The sequence below is a fragment of the Monodelphis domestica genome, chromosome 4 (genome assembly GCF_027887165.1).
Source record: "Monodelphis domestica isolate mMonDom1 chromosome 4, mMonDom1.pri, whole genome shotgun sequence".
NCBI classification, from domain to species: domain Eukaryota; kingdom Metazoa; phylum Chordata; class Mammalia; order Didelphimorphia; family Didelphidae; genus Monodelphis; species Monodelphis domestica.
In genome coordinates this window covers 225,350,171-225,377,220 of record NC_077230.1, presented here as the reverse complement: position 1 = coordinate 225,377,220, position 27,050 = coordinate 225,350,171, and the positions used below count along the sequence as shown (strand labels likewise).

Sequence of the window (27,050 nt, the reverse complement as noted above, 5' to 3'; positions counted from 1 at the left end):
TCATTTGAATTGCCTGTACAGAGTTCGTTCCTTACGCAGAGAAATAAAGATTCAGGAAAAAAAATTCAGTCCTAAACTGGGGTTAGTTGTTAGCACAGGATATAAAGTGCTCTATTTGAAGTCAGGAAGACCAGAGTTCAGGTCCTGCCTCTGAAATTCTTGTAGGTATATGATCCTGAAATCACTCAAGCTCTCTAAACCTCAGCTTTCTCTTCTGTAAAGTGGACATTATAGTACCAACCTCACAGTATTGTTGTCGGATTACATAACAATATAAAATACTTTGTGAGCCTCAAAGTGTCAGGGGAACGCTAGCTATTGTTATTTTTCCAGACAAATTCTACGCTCTATTCTCTCTCCCCCGCTCCCTTCTCTCCTCTGACTGCCTGGCCTTGGTCAGGAGCTTCTGCCCTTCACTTTATGCCCTCCCCACTGTGGCTCGGGTTGGTCTGCTCGCCTCAGATCTCTTCCACTCTAGACCGTCTCTGCTCAGCTGTCAGACTGGGCTTCCGAAAGTTCAGATTCTCCCAGGGCTGGCTGGGAGCTCAGAGCGAGAGATGCCTCAGAGGTCAAAGAAACGTTGCCTGCAGGGAGGGATGAAAAAAGCAGCTTCTCCCTGTGATTTCATCTTGCCTCCAGGCCCACCCAGCTCTACCAAGATAGCTTGATGAGATGAAGTACAGGGAAACATCCCCACTGGAACAGACCTGATCTTGAGACCTCCTCCCCAGCAGAAAATCACCTGGTACCCCGTCTCTATACAGGACCTCCTAAATAAGGAAAGTGGCTAATAGGTTCTTTGGGTGGGGACCCTGACCTTCCATCTTAGGATCAATACTGTGTGTTGGCTCCAAGGCAGAGGAGCAGTAAGGGCTAGGCAATGGGGGTCAAGTGACTTGCCCAGGGTCACACAGCTGGGAAGTGTCTGATGTCAAATTTGAACCCAGGACCTCCCTCTCTGGGCCTGAATCTCAATCCAATAATAGGGTTTGGATTTGTTTGTTTTTTACTGTCTGTCTGAAAGTCATGTTATGCTCTACATATACCTCTCTGTGGAATTATTTAACCACTGGCAACTGTCTATCAACTGATGCTAATTCAAATTTTTAGCCTTTAACCTTGTCTCTAGATTTGTTGATCTGTTGATCTACAGACAAACTGAGGTAGATGGGAAGAATTGCTCTCCAAGAGGATCTTGGGAATTCCATTAGCCTATAAGCTCCTCAAAATGAAGGATTTTTTTTTTGCCTTTGTGTCCCTGCTGACAATTATCCTTGATCTCTTCCAGCCTTTGTAGCTAAAGTCCTCAAAAAGACTAAATTTATTATAGGTGCCTCCATTTTCCTCTCATTATCTCTTTAATCCTTTGTAATCCAGCTTCCACCTTATTCTGCCAAAACTGCTCTCTCCAAAGTTGCCATGATCTCTTACTCCCTAAATTCAGTGGCCTTTTCTCCATCTTCATTCCCTTTGACTTCTCCACAGCCTCTGACAGGGAGAATCACTCTCTTCACCCTGTGACACTCTCTTCTCCCTAGCCTTTTCAGGATATTGCTCTTCCCTCCTCCCCCTCCTCCTCCTCCTCCGCTTCCTTTCTCCTTTTTCTTTCTCCTCTTCCTTTCTCCTCCTCCTCCTTTTCCTCCTTCCTCCTCTCCCTTCTCCTTCCTCCTCTTCCTTCTCCTTCTCTTCCTTTCTCCTCTCTCTCTTCCTCCTCTCTCTCTTCCTTCTCCTCCTCTTCCTTTCTCCTTTTCCTCCTTCCTCCTCTTCCTCCTCCTTCCTTCTCTTTTTTTTTCCTCCTCTTCCTTTCTCCTCCTCCTCAGACCAATCTCTCATTCTCCTTTGCTGGATTCTCCTCTAGATCATATCCTGTCACCCCCTCTAAACTGTTGGTGTCTCTCTATCTTGGGCCCTCTTTTCCCTTCCTCAGTGGGTGATCTCATCCTCTTCCAAGGATTTAATGACCATCTCTCTGGGAGGGATTCTTAAATCTACCTTTCCTTCCTCAATCTCTCAACTGACCTCCAATCTGCCATCTCCAATTGCCTTTCAGACATCCAGAACCAGACTTCTGGGTAGACAACATCAACTCTCGGGGTCCAAAACAGAACTCCTCATCCTTCCCCTAAAACCCCACTTGCTTCCTCCCTTTTGTGGGACTGACTGGGGCCATGCTCTCCTCCCAGGCCCAGTTCCTGTGACATCCTGGATTCCTCTCTCACTCTCACTCCTACCCCACAACTGTCCGAACTTTTGCCAGTCAGTGCACTTCACCTTGGCACCAGCTCCAGAATGCAGCCCCTTGGGTCTGGCTGAGCCAGGGTAACTGCAGGCCCTCATCCCCTCCCACCGGGATTCTGACCTCTTCCAGTCCGGGGACACTGGCTTCCTTGTTACTCCCTCCCTAGACTGGGCATTTTCTCCCGCCGTCCCCCATTCCTCAAACACTCTCCCTGGTTTCCTCTAAGTCTCATCTAAAATCCAGCCTTCTGGGCACCTGGGTGGCTCAGTGGATAGAGGGCCAGCCCTAGAAACAGGAGGTTCAAATCTAGCCTCTTAGCTGTGTGACCCTGGGCAAGTCACTTCACCCCCATTCCCTAGCCCTTGCTGCTCTTCTGCCTTGGAGCAAAAACAGAATATTAATTCTAAGGTGGAAGATAAGGGTTTTATAAAAATAAATAAAATAAAATCCCACCTTCTACAGGAAGCCTCCCTCTTCATTCCAGGACCTTCTCTCTTTTATTTGCTTTTTATCCTGTATATAGCTTATTTTGCATATATATGTATGTGGTTCTCCCCCCCCCCCCCATTCAATGGTAAATGCCTTTAAAGGCACATAGTAGGCCTTCACCAATGTTTGTGTGACGGCTTAATAAGCGCTTGTATGCGATTTACTTTAAAAGGCAGGAGTTGCCATTTGTGTGAAAATAGATTTAGAACTAGGTCTAGTACTGTCTTTGATGACTACATCCCAAGGTCCTGGGGAGTGACAAAGGGTCACAAGGACGGGCCCCCCAGCCTGACTGGCACCTAGGTTGTGTACACTGTTATTCTGTGCTTTCCACAGCAGTCCATGGTACTTATAGAGTGAGGGAGTGCGGCGGATGAGAGCCCTGGGCCTGGAGTTCAAATTCAGCCCCACTCCCAGCTCTGTGAGCCTGGGCAAGTCACTTCATCCTGCAGATCTGTGCCTATCTGTACAATGAGCTTGAGAAGGAAACAAGGCGCTCCAGCATCTTTTTGTGGGGTAGTCTTCCTTCTAGAGGGGAAGTTTCATTTCCTTCTCTTTACCCCTAGCATAAGACTTAAAAGTGCACCCATCTTGGCTTATCTAATTTACCTCCATTTTGCAGATGAGGAAATTGAGGCCCATAAAGGAAGAGACTTCCCGGGTCACCGGAACATTAAGGGGCAGGGCCAAGATTCCAACCCGTCTCCTAGGAACAGTGCTTTTCCCACTGTACCTGTGAAATCACGTGTACTTGAAAATATTAATAGTACTATTTAGATATTAAAAGGGTTTTTCATGGTTTAAGGAGTTAAGGGCACCCTTAAAAACACTTTGGAGGAAACAGTGGGAATGGAACTAATGACAGGGCAAAGGGCTCTTTGGCATCTCTTTAAAAACCACTGGCCATGGGCTAAGCTGCTGAACTTTTTTCTTGCAAGGGATACAGAAATTACATTCAAGGGGGCAGCTGGGTAGCTCAGTGGATTGAGAGCCAGGCCTAGAGACAGGAGGTCCTGGGTTCAAATCTGACCTCAGACACTTCCCAGCTGTGTGACCCTGGGCAAGTCACTTAGCCCCCATTGCCTAGCCCTTACCTCTCTTCTGCCTTGGAGACAACGCACAAGACATAAGGTAAGGGCAGTTACAACCTAGATAGAATAGCTGCTGAATCAGAAGCACCTCCCATGCTCTCTAGGAACTTTGTCAGTGTACCAGAGACAGTGCCCAACTGACCGCTAGGTGGCGTGCCAAGCCACAAGATCAATTGTAATAGTAACCTAACCAGGTAATGGTAGGAGAAAACTACAAGGATCTGTTAACATTTGGACAACCAATTTTGTCATGTGAAGTATCCAAGGGATCCATAGGTTTTACTGAACTCACTGGGGTCCATTTTAAAATAAGCTAGGTCTAGAAAAAATTAGTTCATAAAATTGCCTAAATCTAGGTTATATTAGTGGTCCAGAATCCACCTACAGATAAGTATATCCTGGAGCAGTTTCTCTGGGAAACCTCACTCCAGCTACTCTTCCCTAACACTAAAGGAATCTTGCTATGGCATTGCACCCTTATGGGGCAAAGGCACCCCAAAAGTTTTTGGTTTTTACATGCTTCCCAAGAGAATACTTGGCAGTGAGAAAATCCTAATTTCTAATGGGATTTTTTCCCTTGACTATGAGCTCTCAGTATACCCTGGTACCACTCTTGAGGATTCAATTCAGCATAACCCAAGAACCATGTATGAACAGGTTTCTAGGATTAAGCCAAGTCTTATGCTCTAGTTGGGGTTCCTGTGTGCAGTTTTCTATTTTTACCATTACACTCATCTGACACAAAAGTCATTTGTATAAACTTTGCATTACAACCTTATTTAAACTTTGTGTAAGAGTTAGGTCATACTTGGGCAACACCTGTGTCCTTGGCTTAAATTTAACCAGGGCCCCTAATACACACATCAAGTCATTCATTCTGAACCCCAATCCAAACCTCCCTCCACCTAGATTAGATTTGTACTTATTTTACTCCTTAGAGTAATCACCCTTTCTTAGAGAAAACCACGACACTCCTTTGTATATGGTGCCAATTTTAAATATTTATTCTCCAGGACAAGAATTGCATTTCCACTTGTTTTTATACAGTACTGATAAAGTGCAATGTTGTTCACTTCTCCCTCTGCACACATTCAAGTATTCAGAATGCCCAGATTTACACAGTAGCCTAATGTTAACTTTAAACTGCTACTGCCTTGGCTACAAATTTGAGTCCTTCAATTTTTGGAAAGCTGTGTGGAATGCTTTTTCTTCTGGCACATTTAGTCGACCTCTTCAATGGTAGGTCCAGAAGAGGCACCTCCAGATGGGGCTGCTCCACCTCCTGGGAACCCACCAGGCATGCCTCCCGGCATGCCTCCTGCACTCTGGTACAGCTTGGTGATGATGGGGTTGCAGACTTTTTCCAATTCTTTCTGCTGATGCTCAAATTCTTCCTTTTCAGCAGTCTGGAAAAGATGAACCCATTTCAGAAAGCAGATTCAGAATAAGACATGAAAGTTTTAAGGGATGTTGAGCTTAAAAAGTAATCACTTAAACTTGATAGGAGACCAGTCACCTATCAAGGACATTTTAGGACATGGTCGCTCAGACATCCAAGGAAGGATCTTGCCAACATAAGACTTCTGGTGGAAACTACGAATGGTTTTGGGAACACTTTCATCACAGCAACCATTTCATTTTAAGGCAAAATTGGGAAGCCTTTTTTGGTCTTGTTCATTTAAACTCTTGTTGTAATGCTATTGAAATACCCAAGGAACACTAAGCTAAGTTTAAAAAACTGCACAATTGAGTACATACCTGGTTCTTATCCAGCCAGTTGATTATTTCATTGCATTTGTCAAGGATCTTCTGTTTGTCTTCATCACCAATCTTGCCTTGCAGTTTCTCATCCTCAACAGTTGCCTTCATGTTGAAAGCATAAGACTCAAGAGAATTCTTGGAAGACACCTTATCTCTCTGCTTCTCATCTTCAGCCTTGTACTTTTCAGCCTCCTGGACCATGCGCTCAATGTCTTCTTTGCTCAGACGACCTGTAAAGAAAAAAGGAACAAAGATGTTGAACTTCCTCTTTCCACTTAATTTTACCACTTACAAATAGATTGGGAAAGAAAAGCAGTGGTCGCTCAGACAGCCAAGGAAGGAACTTAATGCCAACATTAGTTTTTCAACTTCTAGTGGAAACTACGAATGGTTTTGCATCACTTTCATCATAGCAGCCACTGCTTTTGCTTTTCCTTTACCACACAGGATGCTTTAGTCATAACTTACACCAAGGCTTGTTCTAGGGGTGTTATACTACAAACTGAATATCCCTTATTTCAGATTTGCCACTCAAGACACCCCCCCCCCATTGGTACTTTTCCTTACCTTTGTCATTGGTGATGGTGATCTTGTTCTCCTTGCCTGTGCTCTTATCCACAGCAGACACATTGAGGATGCCATTAGCATCAATGTCAAATGTAACTTCAATCTGAGGGACACCCCTTGGGGCAGGAGGGATTCCTGTGAGCTCAAACTTGCCAAGTAAGTTGTTATCCTTTGTCATTGCTCTCTCACCTTCATAAACCTTTTAAGAAAGAGTTAACCAGGTTTAGTATTGATCAGCTTATCATCTACTATAAAGCCCACCATTTCTGGCAATAGTACAAGTGGCATGGATCTGCACGTGTACATACCTGAATAAGCACACCAGGCTGATTGTCAGAGTAGGTAGTAAAGGTCTGAGTCTGTTTTGTGGGAATGGTGGTATTGCGTTTGATCAGAACTGTCATGACTCCTCCAGCAGTTTCAATTCCAAGGGAAAGAGGAGTGACATCTAGCAGCAGCAAGTCCTGCACATTCTCAGATTTATCTCCAGACAAGATGGCAGCCTGGACAGCTATGAAGAAAAAGAGGTTCAGTAAGGAAAAGGCAATAATAACTTAGAAGCATTCCCAAGAAGTCTTTCGCTCAGACATCCAAGGAAGGTACTTGGCCATCATCAGCAAGCTTCCGGTGGAAACTACGAATGGTTTTGGAACATTCATCACAGCAAATGATTTTTAAAATGTATTCATTATGGAAAACTAGTATTTTTAAAAGAAAATTAGAATTACCTGCACCATAGGCAACAGCCTCATCAGGATTGATACTCTTGTTGAGCTCCTTGCCATTGAAGAAGTCCTGCAGAAGCTTCTGGATTTTGGGGATTCGAGTAGAACCACCCACCAAGACGATGTCATGAATCTGTGATTTGTCTAGCTTGGCATCTCTGAGGGCCTTTTCCACGGGGTCCAGTGTGCCACGGAAGAGGTCAGCATTCAGCTCTTCAAAACGGGCCCGGGTAATAGAGGTATAGAAGTCGATACCTTCATAGAGGGAATCGATCTCAATACTAGCCTGTGTACTGGAAGAGAGGGTTCTCTTTGCACGTTCACAAGCAGTGCGCAGACGGCGGACAGCCCTCTTGTTCTCACTGATGTCCTTCTTGTGCTTTCGCTTGAACTCAGCAATGAAATGGTTGACCATGCGGTTGTCAAAGTCCTCACCACCCAAGTGGGTGTCCCCAGCTGTGGACTTGACTTCAAAGATACCATCTTCAATGGTAAGGATGGAGACATCAAAGGTACCACCTCCAAGGTCAAAGATCAACACATTTCTCTCGGCACCAACCTGTTAATCCAAAGACAAAATTGTTATTGGGATGGGGAAGGATTGGGGAAATATACATTAGAAACTAAAGTTTTTCAGTTACACCTACTTTTTTGTCCAAGCCATAAGCAATAGCAGCAGCAGTTGGCTCATTGATGATTCGGAGCACATTGAGACCAGCAATGGTTCCGGCGTCTTTGGTAGCCTGTCGTTGGGAATCGTTGAAGTAGGCTGGTACTGTGACAACAGCATTTGTGACAGTCTAGGGCAAACAAAGTCATTTATTAGAATATTTATGCCATTATATTTACTCTAAGCTACTACTGAGTTAATTAGGATTTCAGGTTCAATTATGGCTGCCAATTATTTAATAAGCCAACTCGATTTCTCATTGAAAAAAATTGCAGATAATTCAGGGCATTTTCCACCTGAAATGTGTAAAATGGCCACTTAAAAATACTACCAGTAAAGTCTTACAAATTAAGCTCGCTCAGACATCCAAGGAAGGTTCTTGCCATCATTAGCAAGCTTCTGGTGGAAACTACGAATGGTTTTGGTACCAATATCATCACAGCAAGCCAACCTACTCATGACAGGTAACATTGAATGGCCAATTAAAAGGAAAAGCCTGCTACTTATGCAATTTGAGACTGCAAACACTATTCCCAAATACAATTTAGTCCTGATTGCTTTAGAAATGTTGACCACTGATAAATTGTAAAAAAAAACCACCACTGTTTTTTAAGCCTTACCTTCCCAAGATAAGCTTCAGCAATTTCTTTCATCTTGGTCAAGACCATAGATGATACTTCTTCTGGATAGAAACTTTTGGTCTCCCCTTTGTACTCCACTTGGACCTTAGGCCTGCCTGCGTCATTCACCACCGTAAAAGGCCAATGCTTCATGTCTGACTGTACAACTGCATCATCAAATCTGCGACCAATCAGACGTTTGGCATCTGAAAACAAAAGGTTCATTATCAGGCCTACGTTTTAAAATTATATCCTAAGCAAACATCCCAACCTAACTTGTAACTAGCTAAAGATGAAAAACAATTTTCAATGGTCTATTATGTATATTCTATTCATTAGCCACTTACAGTGTGCCAGAAATTGTGCTAGGCACTTAATACAAAAAACAAACAATTCCTGCCTTCCTGTTGTTTCATTATATAACACTTATTTGTCATCCTAGTTAATAGTGCCAATTAATTCCACTTAATTTTTAAACAAGGTATATACATATTTTTTCAAACCCTTACCTTCCATCTTGGAATCAATACTGTGTATTGGTTCCAAGGCAGAAGAGCAATAAGAGCTAGGAAATGGGGTCAAGTGACTTGCCCAGGGTCACAGTAAATGGGAAGCGGTCTGAGGCCAGATTTGAACCAGGAATCTCTAGGCCTAGCTTTTAATCCAGAGCTACCCAGATCTCCCCCCAAGGCAAGATTAATCTCCATTCCATGTACTTCATCATCTACCATAATTTCTGTTAAGGAATGCTATACTGCCAAATGTTAAGTCTTTAAAAAGTAAGCATTTCCTTTTGTAACCAGTACATATATACCCTAACAGAAATTTAAAAACATTTAAGTATACATCCTTAAATAAGTATTTGGGATTTTTGTCCAGCAAGTGCCATGGGAATGGAAACAAAGTAGGATCTTGGGTTTGGAATCTTCTGGAAGCCTGGTAAATTTATTCAAAGGTTTCACAATTTACTACTGAAAAATAAACCTTTCAATTGCTGAGGTTGAGTTCTTACCAAAGACTGTGTTGGTGGGGTTCATTGCAACTTGATTCTTTGCAGCATCACCGATTAAACGTTCTGTATCGGTGAAGGCGACGTAGCTGGGGGTGGTCCTGTTTCCTTGGTCATTAGCAATGATCTCCACTTTCCCATGTTGGAAGACTCCTACACAGGAGTAAGTGGTGCCAAGATCAATGCCAACTGCGGGTCCCTTCGACATGTTTGCTGCAAAGAGATAGGTTTGACATCAGTAATGCATCAGCAACCTTATTTTTCAAGCTCCTTTAAACCTTAAGCTGCCTTGAAGAACACTTTTTAACAGTAAAAAAAGCCTTGCTAAAGTACATTAAAATTTTTTTTTCTGAAACGAGGTATATTCAACTTCCTAAAATAAATGATAACTGCTATATATTTCAGAGGGAGCAGCCGCTACCCCTCCCCCGCAAAGGCAAAAGCTAAATGCCAGAGGATCTGGTTGTGCACGTGGCCTGGGCCAAAAGAGGCGGGTGCTCCTCCCCATCTTCCCCCCTTTTAAAAAGGAACAAAATGGCCTCAGCTATTTTTGGTCCCTTCTCCAGAACTCCCCAACCACTGGATATGAGCCAAATTGCCTACTCCCATCTACCAAGAGATAATTTCTGATGGAAAAAAGCCAGGCCACTGTAAAAAGACGAACCACGTGGTATACCCGAACTACATTACCCAGCATGCATCCCGCCCCAGCTCCTTAACTCAAGCCACGCGGCCCAAGCGGAAAATCTCATCAGGACGTCCCCACCTTGACCCCGTGACACCCGCAAAGGCTCAGGAAAGGGACCTAGTAAGCCCCAGAAGGCCCTGCGCGTCCTCGCTACTCGCCCCCGCTCCCGCTCCCCCCCCTTGCAATTCTCTATGGGAGGACTATTTTTTTCCCCTTCCCTTTCTGGCCCCCGTGTCTCCACCCCGCCCGAGATTGACATTGCGGATTTCGCTTTGCAGTAAACGGGAAAAAAAAAATCTAGTTAAAAAAGAACAGCAAATGCGGTCCTATTTCCCGGCACACCAACCCGCCCCTGCATAATGTCCCCCTAAAGCGGCGTAATCTTTGTAGAAAAATGCATTGCAACAAATTTAAATGCGTAAGCTTTTCAAGAAATTAAGCGTTTTCCCCCTAAAATGTGCAAGGAAGTCTATTAAATAATACTGACAGCTCGGAGCAAACCTAGAACTAGCAGTCTTTAGGCCTTACCTGGGGCGTCAGAGGTCGTAGATGACCGCTGTGGAGAGAGAAGGGCTGCTGCTGCGCTGAGTAGACCGGCTTCCGCCTGCCCCCCAGCCTCTTATACCCCCTCGCCGAACCTTCCAGAAAGGATCCACCCCTCAAGGCTGCCCATCTCAGAGTTGTTGTCCAATAAGTGACGACGCTACGCTACGGGGCCAATGGATGGAGACGTTCCCTTCTTCTGGCCTCGCCCTCTCCCGCTTTGGCCCGCCCCTTGTAGCCGTGACGCGTCCCCCTCCGCTTCTCGAACCTTCATTCTCGCCCCCTCCTGCTAGGAAAGGAAGGGCGGGGGACAGAATGGGGAGGGGTGGAGTCAATGAGAACCCGCGCGCGGGAGCCTCCTAATAGCTGCAGTACTGAAGGAGAAAATGGGGCCTGAATCTGTCGCTGGAAATTCGAGCATGCGCTCTCGGGAAGATAATGGGATAAAAAGAGTTAGGCAAGCAACTGGGGTGAGAGTCAGTCGCCATTTGGGTGGGGGGTAAAACCTAGGGACCCCAACGCGCGGGTGCGGACTAGCGTCGGGACCTAGACAGGGCCTTGGGGGGAGGGGAAGATCTTCTGGGGAGGGCGGAAGTGGAGAGGGAACAAAATGGTCGCCGCTTGGTTCGGCCTCGGCTTCTCGAATGTGAGGCTGGGCCGCGCCTTCCCTGACTCCTGATCGTACCGGATTGTCTTTTTTCCGGAGTTTGGGCCCCGATGTTGCCAGGGCCGCTCCCTGGGGAAATGAGAGTCGGGGCAGGCAGTACCGGCCTTTCTTCCCCTCCATGTGTGGTGGGGTGAAGGCCGCGCCCCGGGCCCCTTGCCGGGAGCCGTGGGGCTCCCCATTTACCCAGGCCATAGTGGGAGTCTTGCAGACTTTATGGTGCCCAGGTAGCTCTGCTAGGCAAAAACTATAGACTTAGAGGTGCAGCCATACTCGAGCCCAATCCCCAAATCGCCCCTCCCTCCCCCCATTCTCAACATATCACAGTTGGAGAGGTTTTTGGAGGTCATTCACTTCACTCCCATCACTTCACAAAGGAGGAGGACATGGGGGGGGGGGGGGCGGGCGGGCAGCAGGCCAGAAAATCGAATTCTTGTCCCAGTACCTGGGACATAGTAAAGTAAGCCCATCATAAATTTATTCGATACATGGAATCTGAATCATTCTAGACCCAACCCCTTTTACCGACACCTACCCTCAAATCACTGGATGTTTTTCTTCTTATCTGGAGGCAGCTGTGAACTGGCCTAGAAAATGTCCCGTGCTTTTCGAGAACAGACCCAATTCTAGTTAATAGTCTTTAAGAAAAAATTCCCACTCCCTCTTCCCTCAGCTAGTTTTGTTTTTTTGGTTTTGGACCAAGGAATCAGCCTCTTTAAGAGGACCCAATTTCCAAATAGTACTCCACAACTGAGTTGCGAGATTGCATGAAAATGCTCCAGAAATTAGAAAGGGCTACCCAAAAATATGGTATCTTTATGGTGGTTATTTTCACCTAGAGAAAAGCAAGCTAAATCCAGGACATTGACCCCCACCTGGAGAAATTCCTGTGAAGCCTGCCTTTTGCTTCTACTGAATGATGCTGCATGTACTTCCCTTTCTTCTTTCACTCTGTTCCTTCTGACAGGTTGTTTTTATGAAACCCCCAAATTTATCTTTGTCCCATAGGAACTTGCCTTCAAGGAACTCCCAAATTGGCCCTTGTCCCCAAGTGAATAATAAGCCATCAAGCACTCTGAACAGGAGTGATAGAGATACTGGAGTCTTTTAAAGTACCCTTTTTGCTTTCTTGGTTTCTCTTACTTTATTTGGGCATCTTCCAGATACCTTAGCCTCATACAACCTCTTTCCCAAGTCCCTATGTAACTAGTCACTTTCGTTTCTCTGATTATATTCCCTAAAGAGTAAAAGACCCCAAGTTCTTTTGTTCTATGGAAATTCCTATGAGGGGTGCATTTCCCCCAGACATTTATTGTTCCCATAGCCCAGCTCAGCATGGTGGTATTGGTTTGTGTATATGTGACTGTGGTGGACATAAGCAGTCTGTCTTCTTTGTCCTGATTAAAGACTTGTTCTTTTTAGCTATTTTAATGGTTCTGTTTTTCCAGGTTGACACTTCTCTCACTGCCAAAGTGAACCAAAAAAATATAAGAAGAGTGCTAGTTAGGAAGTCTAACTAATTAATGGAAGGAGGTAGATAAGTATTGGAGTTTAGATAAAACAAACAAAAAAATCTATCTGCTGCTTAGTTTCATCTGTTAAGGAAATAATACCAAGCTCTAAGTAACTAAAGTTTCCTCCTATCCCTAAGTAACTTAAAGTTAACCCCTAGCCATATTTGTAAGCCTTATTATAAGGCAAAAGGACATTCTGGTCCTGTTGTCTACAAAATTCCTCTTCTCTGGCTATTCCTATTCCTCCAGGAATTACCTTTGTTAAAAATACTTTCTATCTCTACCAGTATTTTTTTTCCAATTCAAGCAGCAAAATCATGGTTTTTTAAACTTGGAATTTAATCCCAACCCTTCAGTTTAACAAATGAAGAAAATGGACCCAAGAAATGTTAGGTGACTTGTACAAGGTGACAGATCAGTAGAGTTCCTTTTTTCCACAAAAAGGATCCTGAGATCTCAGGTTGTAACTTAAATTAAGTTACCATTTCTAACATCTGAGCCTCCCTTTGCTTCTTTGGAATGAAAGTGTTCAGGGTTTCACAGTAAGCAAAGTTGAGCAAGCAGAAAATGAGGCAACATTTTTCTGAGTCCTCAAATGATTTAAAAACAAGACGAGATCTACCAGAACAATTGTTGAGGCCCTTAGAAAACAGATTTATCCTATAAGCAATGAGTTGTCCTGTGAGAAATAATGGAAGGACACCTTTTGAACAGATATGACATCTTCCTAGTTGCTTACAGCTGTTGCTAGAACCTTGATTGTGTCCTTATTAAGTAGTGATTCACAGTCCATAGATTTGATTGAGGTCCAGAGGGATCATGAACTTCCTTGCCCCTGCCCTTCTTCACAAACTTGGCAAATGCATGTATTCAGTTTCTGAAACTAAAACTAGGCATTGAAAATGTTTAGGTTCCAAGACCACTTCCAAAGACAAATCACAACCATTAGGTTGTACCTCCGGGAGCTTTGACAGACAAACCTGAATGAGAAGAACCTGAGGACTGATTAAGTTTTAAAAAATGAACTAGACAGTCAGTATCTGTATTTGAGGAAAAGGGGAAGAGAGGAGTGTTAGAAGGAAATATAATTCAATTTTATTTTAGGAATGATTCTGAATGAGATCAATTAGCATTTAATCTTATTACAATTTAGAAAAGTAAGGATAAATATTTTGGCAATTTAAAATATACTAAGCCATTTCTGAAAGTAAAGGAGAATGGTTCATGGAAACATTGAGTCAGCAAGGGTGTGGTTATTTCTGCTTTTATAGCTTTTGAAATAAATTTGAAGTTTGAAAGTTAACTAAATGATTAATGTTTCTATGCTGCCAGATGCCTTAGCAAAATATAGTAGTTTATTTTAAGTCAGTCATAAAGGATAAATCTCTAGAATCATATATCTCGATACACCCTCTAAATTACATTTTTAGTGTTTCATGACTTTTATTAGACTCAAAATGATCATAATTATTTCTGTATAGCCTTAAAATGCTTCATACACTTCCATTTGAGCCACAAAGTGACCCTGTGAGATAGGTTGTGAAAGTACTATTATCATCCCCATTTTACAGAAGAAAGTGAAACTAGGAAGACCCAAGGTTTCCTGACTTTTGACTTCCTTGCTAACCAAGATTTTGCAAGGTTAATATATTATTCCTTTTCACAAGCTCCATACCCCTGCCAAACTTACCTTCTTTCCATTTCTCACATATGATTCACATAGCCAAGTTTTTCCTAATGTCTAGAATATAGTTCCTCTTTTACTTTACCCTAGTGTCCTCAAAAGCTCATCTCCAATACCACCTTCAATTTAAGGATCTTATTGGTCCTCAGAATTACTAGGGCCTCCCTTACCACTTCCCACCATTAGTATTTTTTTTAATAGAAAAACCTATTCAGGTAAGCTTGGCAGGAATAACTGATACCCCAGCATTCAACCCTCTTTCCTTCCCCAAACCCCAGACCCAGCCTGGATAATTTCAGAGCCATCTGAACATCCAAGTTGCAGAAGGAATAGATTCCACAAGGAACACCTTATCATCTTGCCTTCTACTTTTGTTCTGGTTGTCTGAGAAACTCAGAGAGTTTGGACAAGATGGTAGTTAACTCTTTTCTTTCTGATGAGATAGAAGACTACCAGCCCTTTTCATCTTCCCTTCCTCTCTATGCCCTAGAGTCTCCTAGATGACTCAGTGGATAAAAGTACTGTACCTGGAGTCAGGAAGACTTGAGTTCAAGATCTGGCCTCAGATGTTAATGGTGAATGAACCTGGACAGGTTTGTTAACAAGGTTGTTATGAAGTGTAATAAAATTCCTGACACATAGTAGACATTTAATAAAGGCTTATTCCCAACTCAGTGACTCAGGTAGTCTGGGTTCAAATTTGACCTCAGATACTTCCTAACTATGTGGTCCTAGGCAAGTCACTTAACCTGGATTGCCTCCCCCTTACCACTTTTCTGCTTTGGAACCAGTATTTTGTATCAATTCTCAGAAGGTAAGGGTTTTTAAAAATAAAAATAAGTGCTTATTCCTTTCCCCTCCTCACTGGCACTGTTGTCATTTTCCATGTAACCTAAGGACTTCTAAGCCTTGTAATTGATCCTATTATATACCCTTAAAACTTTTGGACCTTTCCTTCTTCCCTGTCTGTTGAATTTTCTTTTATATATTGTTTCATCTCCCCGCTCCCACTCCCACTAGAACATGAGCTCCTTGCGATCAGGAACTGTCTTGAGTTTTCTTTTTGTATTGTTATTTGTGCTTAACTCATAGTAACTTTATAAGTAGGTGCTTTTTCACTCATTCACCCAGTTTCTATGTACTAAGTAGTATACATGTCATTTCCCTCAGTTAAAAGCAAATTCCTTAAAAGCAGGAATTTTGTCTCATTTTTGACTTTGCATACCTAGCACTTAGCTCACTTTGTAATTGCTTGATAGTTTGGTAGGAAAAATTGTAAAATGTTTAGGAGACTATGGTGCAATCAAAAGAACCTAGAATTAAAGTCACAGAACCTGGGTTGAAATCCCAGTTCTGGCTCTCACTACCCATGTGACCTTGAACAAATAATTTCACCTCTCTGGGTTCCTAATTTCCTCATTTGTAAAATGGATTAATAGATGGAGTATAGGGCCCTTCTAACTCTAGAGCTATGACCCTGTGATCCTATTAAAAAAAATGTTATTATCATAACTGTTCAGAAACCAAAAGTGTTTCATTTCATTTTGTGAGGAGCTCCAGGGAAATGTAGACACAAGTTGTACTGATATTTTAACTTTCTAACTGTAGCCAAATTTATCGCTTCTGGAGGTCAGAATACATGATGAGAATTCATAGATTATCCAGAAATGCTTCTTTTAGCTGCTGGTTCTAACCTCCTCCATGCCATATCTCTCCTCTGCCTATTAAAGAGATTCCACAGATACTGAGGATTTGATTTGGTTAGACTTGTTCAACTCCAAACATATTGATTTCAGTTTCTGTTCTTTTAATTTACTCTTCCCACCCAGGAATAGAAATGTGAAAGAACAGTAAAATAGAGATCAGCAGAAAGGGGAAGGCAAATCAGCCCCAAAGTAATTGGTAAGTAATTGTGGACAATGAGAGAGGTTTCTCAGGCATTTGAACTAGAGAACGGAAGAGGGAAATGACCATTTTAACTTAGTGATTATAACCCTTGGAGAATTTGTTCTTTACTTTCAGTAAAGACTGGTGAATGGGATGAAAAGAATGATGGAGATAGGCTAGAGGCAGAGATCATGAGATTTTAGGAGGTTAAGGCAATAGCAGACCATCATGTTCAAATGAAGCAGGTTTTTCAGGGTAAAGAAAGAGGCTGTGAGCCATGAACTGAATTAACTGTGGAAAAAAGAGAATAGCCTTGAGGCCTGTGGTTAATAGCAACAAGGATCTGGACAAGATGGAGGAAATTCTAAAGAAGCAAAGTAGTTAATCTGAAAATGACAGTGGTGAGCAAGGAGTGAGTTAGTTCACCTAAAACCTTAGAGAGGTAGCCAGTTACAGTGAGCACCCAAGAATGGGATGAATGAGAAGATATGGAGGATAATTTAGCATTATTTACCAATTTAACAATATAGGAAGGTTACAAGAGAGCAGAGGAAAAGAGGGCTTAGGACTTACTTATGGTCTCATTGCTGTTCTTTGTCTCCTGCACCTCATTTCTCATCCCAAATGTTCTAGAGTCCTATGTTGGGGCCATTGACACTCTTGGGAAGCAGACCTGAGAGGGGCATGACAGCCATGGTACTATGTGGGCAGCAGGATGAGGATGTACCAGGCAAGTGATGGTGGGTAGTGGCTAAGAAACAGCCCTCCTGTAACATTTAGGGCAAGACCACAGCTACTGTGCTGTTTCTGGCTCTTCATTTACCCTCTGAGGGGCCTTCTGGTTCTAAATTTGTGATCCTGATAGCTTTATGTGGATTTCCCAACAATACCCAAAACCTAAAGTGGCCCAAACTGAGCTCACCTTACTCCAAACCTCCTTCTGACTTTGTCTCTATTTCTATCAGTGATTCCATGGTGGTCCCTTTGGGATTATATTGGATGCTTCCCGTTCTTCAAACTCTTTCCCAGCCTTGCCTGTTCCACCTCCATTGTCTCTGTCACAACTGCTCCTCTCTATTCTCATTGCCATACCCCAGGTTCAACCTCTTCTGACTAGATTATTGCCATAACTTCCTAACTGTTGCTTTCAGTATGTCTTCTTCCCCATGTCCTACAGTCATATCACTCACTGCTTTGCTTGCAAATCTTTAGTGGTGTCCTCCTGTACTCTAGGTAAAGTTCAAATGCATTTGCCTGGCATTCAAGGCCCTCTCCAATCCTTTTTACTACCCTGCTTTTCCAACCTTACTTCATATTAGTTACCTCCTTGCAATTTTTTCTCTGGCAGCTAAAGCTGAATTACTTACTGTCTTATACTCTGCCTCCCATACTGGTCTTTCCTAACATTAGGCATTTTTTATTCTGTTCTTTAAGCCTGGAACATCCATCCTCCCTTTTCCAAGTTTATTTCCTACCTACCCTTTAAATCCTATCTCACATACCAGCTATACTTTCTTCCTCACCTCTGGCACTTCTTTCTTTAATGCACTGACCATGTAGCATCTTTGTTATAGTCATACAATGCATATAGAGGTCCTGTGTTCACATTCTAACTTTGCCACTTGGTGATTGTGTGAGTTGAGGCAAATCAGTAAAACTCTCTGGGCCTCAGTTTCCTCACCTATAAAATGAGGGGTTTGGATTGGATGGCTTGCCTCTCTGTAGGGCCCCTCCATATCTAAGTCTGATCTGATGTTTATATGTTGTACCTCTACATGACAGGGACCACATCCTATGTAAACTAGGTATCTGCCTTAGCAGCTGGCACATTACTGTGCACATAGTAACAGCTTAATATCTTTTGAATGAATAAATGAATGTTGTTGATTTTCAGGCCATCTGAAAAGACTTTTAACCTCTCTGAACTGTGATACTTAATCAATAGGGAAAATAAGCTATCTATCTACTTTCTCCCCACCTGATAGTGGGTTGTGGAAATTAATCTTTTTATGCTACATAAATTTAAAGAATTGCTTTATCATTTTACTGATATATCCCTGGACTTTGTTGGACTTCCCACAATATGTCATGGGGGAAGGAAGCTAAGTCCATTGCATGGGAAATCCTGACTTCCATTTTATTTCATAAATAAATTGTATTAAGTTTTTATAGTTTGTAGATACCTGAAAAGTTGGCTAAGGACTTCCTTCTGCCTTCCCATGTTTGAAATGCAATTTTGTGCTATGCTACCTTTTCATGTTTCTGTTTTGATAAATTGATCATACTCAAGTCCATTTCAGTCATTCTGTTCATTCAAGCAACATAGCTAATAAACATTTTTCCAATATACTTTATATGAACTGCAGACTTTCCTACTGAATCATGTTTTATTTTATTTTTTTAATTAAAGCTATTGATTCAAAAGAATCGAATAAATATTTGGCTTCCATGTTGCTTAAATACAGCCCCAGCCATGCTAAATTCTATCAAGAAGGAGAGGAATAAATTCTGTTTAGCAACAGAAGGGAAAAAAAAATACACACAACAACTCTACTTCAAAAGTTTATATACAGTGTAATATTAAATGTCTTAAATACATTAACATATAAAATTGTTTGGTTTATATATTTTATTTAAATGGTTTCTTTCTAAACATTATCAATATTCCATCTTTCCATTATCTTTTTTTGCAAACCAAAGAGTCCCTCATGCAAAAAATTTCTTTCAACTTTTGAGGTTTGGGGTCCCTTTTTTGGTCACTTATTAAAGAATCAGTGTTCATTTGAAAAAGAATGGTTGGAACAGCAATAGATTTGCCTTTATCTTCAGACCTCCAGAGTATTGGGTAAAAAAGTTATCTAAATAAAATACCTCAGCAGCTTTCCTTCCCAATTCTTACCTCCAGGGTAACAGTCTGTACTATGGGATCTGTTGTACATTTCCATGGTGAAGAGTTCCAAAATAATTTGAATAATGGCCAGGGATTTTAGTCTTCTGATTAACTAGACTCCTCAGAAGAACCAAACTTGTTTCTCCTCATCCAAAGAGGATGAACTTTTGTTGATGAAGGCATAGGCAGGAAAGAGAGGCAATATGGAAATCTAGGACACTAATTGAAATTGGAAATAGCAAACTACTGAAAAAAAATTACTCCATTGTAGATCTACAGGCCTGTGGATTCCAATATAACTTTAACTCAGTTGAAGATGTTGCTGGACAGGTTCCAGGGCAGATTCCACAGAGTAAAATCTTTTCTGCCACCTCTCCACTTTTTTTTTGCTTTGTTTTATATAGAGCCAGTAAGGGTGCAATGCCTGAACATAGTAATATCATGCAATGAACTAGGAATTAACTGTAGGAATGGAAAACTGGAATGATGGATCAGTACCCTTGTTAAGTATCTGCCAATAAAACTTTTGTTTCCATTAGAATATTTACTCTAATACCCAGACCCTCATTCGATGAGTATATGTATAGATTTCCATCTTGAGCTTCACCCTTTCCCTCCTAGGGCTCTGTCCTTGCGTCCACTATTTCCAAGGACAGTGAAATTTGAGTGGACTCTGTGTATGTGTGTTGGGGGAGGAGGGGAAGGGTAATGTCACCAGCTTTGGAGGGGGAAATTGGATCTACTTAAAGGGAGAGTCACCATGCCATCAGCAGAAGAGATGACTTTTTAAAACTCGATAGGTGAAACTATGTAGTAGGAAAGAAGTTTGATTTCCCAACCTGTCCTGCCCACCCCATTTTTTTGACTATTTCTACTGGATTCCTCCCTCACCTCCCACCCCCATTAAGATGCTAACTGATAAGTAGTTAATTTTGGAGGGCTTCATCTGTGAGCTAAGTGAGAGAAGAGCCAGCCTGACCACTACTGGGCCAGCAGCCCTCCCACCTCAGAATCCTTTCTCAACTTGGGTTTTGAATTGTACACAATTCCTTCTTAGCTAGTAGGCTAAGGGAGCACTGAAATCTCTGCTAATGGGCTTAGACTTGGGCAGGTGCTCTCTTATAGGCGGAACCTATCTTACTCACTCGGCCCTCCTGACTTCATCTGGACTTCCCCAGCCCTGCCTGAACCCAGCTCCCTTTTGTGCTGTCTTCCCTCTCCCCCAACCTTGGGATGTAAGCTACTTGACAGCAGGAATTGTCTTTCTTTGAGTTTGAATTTATATTCGCAATGCTTAGCCTAGTGCTTACTAAGAGGAAAGAGCTTGCTTCCTTCCTCCTCACTCTCCATAGAAAGGGGAATACTTAACTTTCCCCTTCAAAAAGGTTGTCCAGCCCAGTTCTTCAGTGATCTTTCAGCAGGGAATCCCCATAGTTTTTAGAGCCACTACAATTATGGAAAAGAAAGTAGGAGGCAAAATTCCCCAAATGGAGACAGAACTCCCTAAAATCCTCATAGCAGACCTTAAAAACCTGAAAAAGACAATTCCTTGCTTTCTATTCATTCGGTATTGAAAAATGGGTTCCTTGTTGTCTCAGGGTGAGAAGACAAGGGTGGTATTTCAGGGGACATCCATAACATCCAGAGGCAGCATGGTGTGAAGAGGCAGCATGTGAAGTGGGCACTGAAGGAAGAGCTGGAAGAACTGGGTTTTAGCCATAAGTGGCTACAAATAATTAATTGAGCCATTCTGAACCTCAGTTTACCAATCTAAAATATGGGGATAAGAATATTGGCACTATTCATGGGGGAGGAAAGTATGTTCCAAACCATAAAGCATTCTATAAATGTAGGTTAGTCACTGGGAGTCCTTATTCTTTTGAAGACCATTTTCTTGGTATTACTTAAGAACATGTGATAAACATTTTTTCCCTCTATAGATCCCCAAAGCAAAATCCTGGTAGAGAATTGGATTCTGAAAGAAAAGCCAAAACCGCCTTGCAAGTACCTTCTTGATTTTTTTTCCCAGTAATCTCCTGAACAAAAGATTCCTTATATCTTTGTTGTCATTTTCAGTCATGTCCGACTCTTTATGACCCCATTTGGGGTTTTCTTGGCTGAGATACTGAAGTGGTTTGCCATTTCCTTCTTTAGCTCATTTTACATATGAGGAAACTGAGGCCAACAGTGTTAAGTGACTTGCCCAGGGTCACCTAGCTAGGGAATGCCTGAAGCTGGATTTGAACTCAGGAAGATGAGTTTTCCTGACTCCAGGCCCAGCACACTATCCACTGTACCAGCTGTAGCTGCCCACATTTATTCCTTCGACCAGTCCCTGAATTAGATTTGTGTTTGCTTCCTTGCAGTACTATGCCCTTAAGTAGGATAATTCCAAGCATGTGGAATATAAAAAAAGACTCCTTTGTTTTATATTTTTTCTTCGATCTCTTCAATTCCCTCTGAAAACTGGGACCAAGCCTCCCCACAAGTGAAGTAAAATCAGGATAAGAGTCAGGGTGCTGTGTTTCAGTGTTCTCAGAAGAGGTGAACCAACTAGACGGGCAAATAATTGAACTCTAAGGCTATCTGGATAATCCACGTCTCTGTGAACTAGTAATTCAACAGGTATCTGTACAGGTGCATAGGAAATCACGAGCAAAACCCTATTTCTTATTGGAAATAATAAATCAGAGTAGTGCTGTCAAATAAACTCTAGCATGCTCATTCCTCTCCAGGTATCCTAGCTAAGAGACAGGTAGGAACATACTTCTCGGGCTCATTTCAGCCTGACTGCATCATGAAATGCCTCTTTGTAGATTTCTCAGTTCGCACCTCAACCCTGTTTGGTGCCCTGTTCAAACAAAGTCCTCATCCGGGCATGTCCTGCACAGTATGTCGTCATCCCCCGACTTCTCCCCTCTTCTGAAAGGGCTGGGCGCCAGGTGCCTAGGCTCCAGGATAGCAGGAGGACCCCAGGGCTCTAGCCATCCGGAGAGTACGGGAGGGGGTCTGTCCCCGCTCAGACAGTTTGAAAGGCTCGGCTCTGACTGGGGACCGTGCTGGGTAGGGCCCCCGCTTTGGACAGTGTGGCGTGATGGCCTTTCTTTGGCTCTGGTGCTCTCGCTTCGGACCCCACCAGACTGTAGGGATGGGAGGAGGCCCCAGGCTGAGGCGCAGCCTCGCTGGACAGCGTCCTCTGGCTGCGGGAGGCACTATTGGCTGTCGAGCGAGTGGAGGAGGAGCCAGAACGGGAACTCCGGGAACCCGAGGAGGAGGAGCTAGGTTTCACTAGTCGAGCTTTGGGCGCCTCGGCGTCTTCTCTGGGGATGAAATGAAAAGGCATTAAAGCTGGCCACCGGAAGCCTCATGCAGAGGCGCTGTTCCCAAAGCCAGGCACCAAGCATTTCCTGTATGCCGGGCACCGAGCGAAGTGCTGCCATACAAAGAAAGGCCACCACGGAAAGAACAACCCTTCCCTGGTTTCCAGGCTCACAGCCTCTTGAGGGGGGCAAAGGCCAAACTAGATAGAAACAGGACAGGCCCCAGATCAGCTCAGAGGGGAATCGCTAGCATTGGGAGGGATCAGGAAAGGCTTGTCTAGAAGGTGGGAATTTAGCTAAGGCCTCTGGGGAGGCAGAGATGAGGAGGGCCAGAGTCCTGAGCCTCATCAGAAGCCTGCACGTCCTGTTTAAGAAACAGCAGTGAGGGGGCAGCTACGGGCCTGCACTGCCCCACTGGCTAGCCCTTACTGCTCCTCAGTCTTGGCACCCATACACTGTATTGATCCTAAGCCCAAGGGCAAAGGTTTAAAAAGAAAAGCCAGAAGGCCCGTGTCACTGGATCTCGGAGTATCCAGCGAGGAGTCAGGTATCACCAGACTGGAAAGGCAGGAAGGGGCTGGGTTCTGAGGGCCTTTAGAAGCCAAGGGGGGTATTTCTCTTCCATGGTAGAGGTAATAGGGAGCCATTTAAGTTTATTTAATTGGGGGAGATGAGCGTGACAGGTCCGTAGAGGACAGACTGGAGTGGAAAAGACCTCCCCACAGGCATTTGGAGAGGAGGGCCTGAAACAGGGCAGTGTTGGAGGAGAGAGATCTGCCTGCTTCCTGCTCAGGGGGCTGGCCGTGGGCTCAGCTCTGAAACGGGTTATTGGAGGATTGGGGGCTTTGTATATTGTGTCGTAGAAGGGATGGCTTTCTGATAGAGGAGCCCCTCCAGGGGAGGGTACCTGCATGTTTATAAGTGTGTCTGCAGGAGAATGGAAAGAGATCAGAAGAGGTCTAGTTGGAAATCTTGAAAGGAAAAGAGAAGAAAAAAAAACTGAGAAAGGTAATCCAGAAGCAAGGCTAGATCTCTGTATGGAGCCTTAAATGGGGCTCATTAGGTTCAGCTAAGAATACTATATATTTCCTATTAAAAAAAATTAAAAAAACTTTTACCTTCTGTCTTAGTACCAATTCTAAGACAAAAGAGCTAGGCAACAGGTGACCTGCCCAGGGTCACACAGGTAGGAAGTGTTTGAGATCAGATTTGAACCCAGGACCTCCCATCTCCAGGCTTTGTGCCCTGTCCGCTGTGCTTCCTATCTGCCCCATAAGTTTCCATTGAATAAAGGGCAGAAGATTAGGATAGGAGAAAGAATTAGATTTGGACTGTTTTGCCCCAGAGAGTGGAATTAGAACCAGGAGATGGCAGGAAATAAGTTCAGCTCAACATGAAGAAAACCTTTCCAACAAAGGTGGAAAGACTTCTTTGGGTATGAAGTTGTCTTTCTCTGTAGGTCTTTAAGCAGAGTTGAGATGAACCTTTGGGATGGCAGTTGTAAAGGGGTTTCATAGTGTAAGTCGAGATAGGACTAAATTGCTTCTGAGAGCCTGTCCAACTTTGAAATTCCATGAAAATGCTCAGCATGCACTAATCAGCCCTGTCAAGTTAGGGGGCAGCCTGGTCCTTAGCATCTTAGAACGGTATAGCTCTGCTCAAGAGTTCTCACCTGTTATCCCACTCGGGCCTAACAGCAGTTCCATTATATTGGCAGGGTATTGTCATTTTGTAGATTAAGGAACTGAGGCTCAGAGAGGTTTAACTTGCCCAGAATCACATAGCTTGTGCCTGGCAGGATGCAGGTGAGGACTCACAATTTCTCATCCAGTGTTCCTTCTTCTTTTTTAAAAAACAACTACTTTCTGTCCTAGAATCAAGACTGTGCACTGGTCCCAAGGCTAGGTAATAGGGGCTAAGTGACTTGCCCAGGGTCACACAGCTAGGCCCGAATTGAACTCACAGCCTATACCTGTGCTCTTTCCATTGTATCATGCTACCTTGGCTATATCACGATAATATCATTCTACTAAAAGAATTATAAGGGGCATCTGGGTGGCTCTGTGGGTAGAAAGCTAGGCTTGGAGACCGAAGGTCCTGGGTTCAAATGTGGCCTCAGTACCTTCCTAACTGTGTGACTGGGCAAGTCACCCCCGTTGCCCGGCCTTCACTGTTAGTGTGCCTTTGAACCGATTCTTAGTATTGGTTCTGAGCATATGAGAGTTTCTTAAACAAACAAAGGCCTTCTTACTGTGTTGGGAGTGACCCCAGAAAGTACTTCGCTGAGTATTAGGAACCTGGGCTATCCAAGCCTACCTAAAAGAACACTCAGTGTGAGAAATCTCCGATCCATGACGGAGGCACTCAGAGGAAGCAGGGATGCAGAATTCAGTGCCACCGATGTCGGCAAGCGCCTTAAGCATTTACTCTGGACACACTCTAGGTGCGGGGAATAGAACACAAGAATGCATGCTGCCCTGGGGCGGGGGCGGGCGGAATGTGCCTCCTCCAGAGCCGGCCAATCAGGCGCGCCAGAAGCAGCACGGCCACGCCTCCGGGGAGTGTTCTGAGGCGAGGGAGCCTCAGCGCCAGGGCAGAGAACTCTGAGAGGCCAGGTGGGCTGGAATGCAAAATGTGAGAGCACGTGCTTGAAGGTCGCTTGAAGCCGGGCTGCTGAAGGTCCTACCCGGGAGGCCAGGAAGTTTTATTTAATCTTTAAACAATGTGCTTTGTCTTGGCATCAAGGCTAAGGCAGAGGTGTGGCCACATTTGGGCAGGACCTCTCCGCCCCAGGTCTGCGGCCGCCTAGGTGCTCCCGTTGGACTGGATCCTTGAGCAGGGCAGTGCCAGAGTCAGACAAGCGTCTGGCCGCTGTGCCAAGGACGGGGTCAGGGTGAAGGAAGTCTATGCTGGCCTGAACCAAGTTGTGGCAAAGTGACTACTGAGAATGAGCCGCCTTTGAGGGACGCTGGGGAAGGCCAATAGCCTAAGCAGGGGGTAATTGCCGGAGTGGGGGGCGGGGGAGTGGATAACTGGGAGGTAATAGCCGGGTGACAGAGAGGAAGGGTCTGAGGATTGGTTTTTACCTGATTTCATTGGGTCTCTCTTCTTCTTCATATCTCTTCTTGTCTTTCCTTCGGATGAGCAGCCATATCAGGAGGAAAATGAGCAGGGCTCCAGCCACCATGCCCGTCACTGCACCGGCAATCATGCCGATGCTCTGCACATCTATTTCCTCGGAAAGCAGAATCAGAACTGGACGTGAGCTGAGAAAGCCAGCCATTTCGAACCCCCCTCCCCCATTACACACCAGCCTAGACTATGGTGTTCCCCTTCTCAGTCTGAAACCCCTACCATCATCCATTGGGGGGTCACTAGCATTGTCTCTATTTTTGGAATCGGGATCATTAAAAAACTGAGCTCCGGAACCACCATTCCAGGGCCTGGAAAATGAATAACTTTCTGTTTATGCTCTTTCCCCTTCTTGTTCTTTCTTTTCTCTCCTTCCTCCAATAATTAAAATGAATTAAAATGGGAGGGCGTGCTTAGACTCGGGAGTTTTAGGAGGGGAAATGTAGGGTGCAGGTTGGCCTGGGAGCTCACTCAACTGCTTCCCATTTCTCTTCCCCAACTTATAGTCAGAACCTTAACATGTCTACATCTAGCCTAATAGCAGCAATAATGATAATGGTAATCAATAGTAATGATAGCCTACAGTTATAGTGTACAAAGTACTTTATTCACAACAGTTTTGCAAAGGTAGATAGGTTGAGATCTATTATTTCTACTTTATAGATGTGAAAACAGGCTTCCAGAAGTTAAATGAACTGGTCAAGGCAGGCTGTATCTATTAGGTAGTTTGTGTTTAGAGACTCTGAACCAAGAATCTTGCCTTACACACTGAAACGTCTGTTGTTCCTTTTAGGGAGTTCAGTTTCCCACATGCCCTGAAATACTTTCAAGACTTATTTGTAGCAATTGGATTCCCTAGGTCCATGGGGTCATCCCATATCCTCACATATCCCTAAAAAAATAGGGGCAGCTAAGTGGCTCCGTGGATAGAGAGCTAGGCCTGGAGACAGGAGTAAGAAGGCAGAAAGTAAGAAGGTAAGGGACTAAAAAAAAAATTTTTTTTTTGCTTTATGCTTTGATATCATTTCTTTTTTTAAAACCATTACCTACTTGTCTTATAATCAATATATACAATATATTGTATATATACAATGTATATATACAATATATACAACAAAATACAATATAAACTAAATATTGATCCAAAGAACAGTAAGAGGTAGGCATGGGAGTTAAGAGATTTGCCCAGGGTGACACAGCTAGGAAGTATCTAAGGTCACATTTGAACCCAGGACCTCCTATCTCTTAAGGCCTGGCTCTCAATCCACTGAGATATCTAGCTGCCTCACTTAGTAACAATTCTATGACAGATGTGTATGTTTTAGTTTAAAAAATCAACAAATATACTTTTTTCTCACCCTTCCATTCCATTCCACTCCTTCCGCGCCCCCCCCCCCCCCCATCAGCAATCAATGGGGACATCTTTGTGAAAAATAAAACAAAACATTCTTGTTTGGAATGGGTAGTGGTATAAGTCAGCCAGTCTTTATTTGACTCCCTGGGGTCCTCCTGGGGAAGGATAGACAGGCTACTAAATAATTTGATGGGCTGGTAAAA

The 27,050-nt window shown here is 43.6% G+C and overlaps 2 protein-coding genes and 3 non-coding genes across 5 annotated transcripts in view; all 5 read right to left on the bottom strand.

The window, feature by feature from the left end:
- Positions 1-4,800: 4,800 nt before the first annotated feature.
- HSPA8 (heat shock protein family A (Hsp70) member 8) lies at positions 4,801-10,527 on the bottom strand. The gene is made up of 9 exons (XM_007494617.2): positions 10,388-10,527; positions 9,175-9,384; positions 8,163-8,368; positions 7,520-7,672; positions 6,876-7,431; positions 6,456-6,658; positions 6,148-6,346; positions 5,578-5,810; positions 4,801-5,225 (listed from the first exon to the last, which is right to left on the bottom strand). The coding sequence occupies exons 2-9, from the start codon at positions 9,377-9,379 to the stop codon at positions 5,040-5,042; spliced, it is 1,941 nt and encodes a 646-aa protein (XP_007494679.1). The 5' UTR covers positions 9,380-9,384; positions 10,388-10,527; the 3' UTR covers positions 4,801-5,039.
- On the bottom strand, positions 5,361-5,448 carry LOC130454245 (small nucleolar RNA SNORD14). The gene has a single exon (XR_008911908.1). It is a non-coding gene; the product is annotated as a small nucleolar RNA SNORD14 (small nucleolar RNA).
- Positions 6,726-6,814, bottom strand: LOC130454247 (small nucleolar RNA SNORD14). The gene has a single exon (XR_008911910.1). It is a non-coding gene; the product is annotated as a small nucleolar RNA SNORD14 (small nucleolar RNA).
- On the bottom strand, positions 7,897-7,987 carry LOC130454246 (small nucleolar RNA SNORD14). The gene has a single exon (XR_008911909.1). It is a non-coding gene; the product is annotated as a small nucleolar RNA SNORD14 (small nucleolar RNA).
- An 8,173-nt stretch (positions 10,528-18,700) lies between the features above and the next one.
- Positions 18,701-27,050, bottom strand: part of CLMP (CXADR like membrane protein) — a 104,745-nt gene continuing 96,395 nt past the window's right edge. Inside the window, 2 exon segments of the mRNA XM_007494616.3 lie at positions 18,701-22,361; positions 25,448-25,589. Of these exon segments, the coding sequence (XP_007494678.2) occupies positions 22,061-22,361; positions 25,448-25,589 (443 nt within the window). The 3' untranslated portion in view covers positions 18,701-22,060.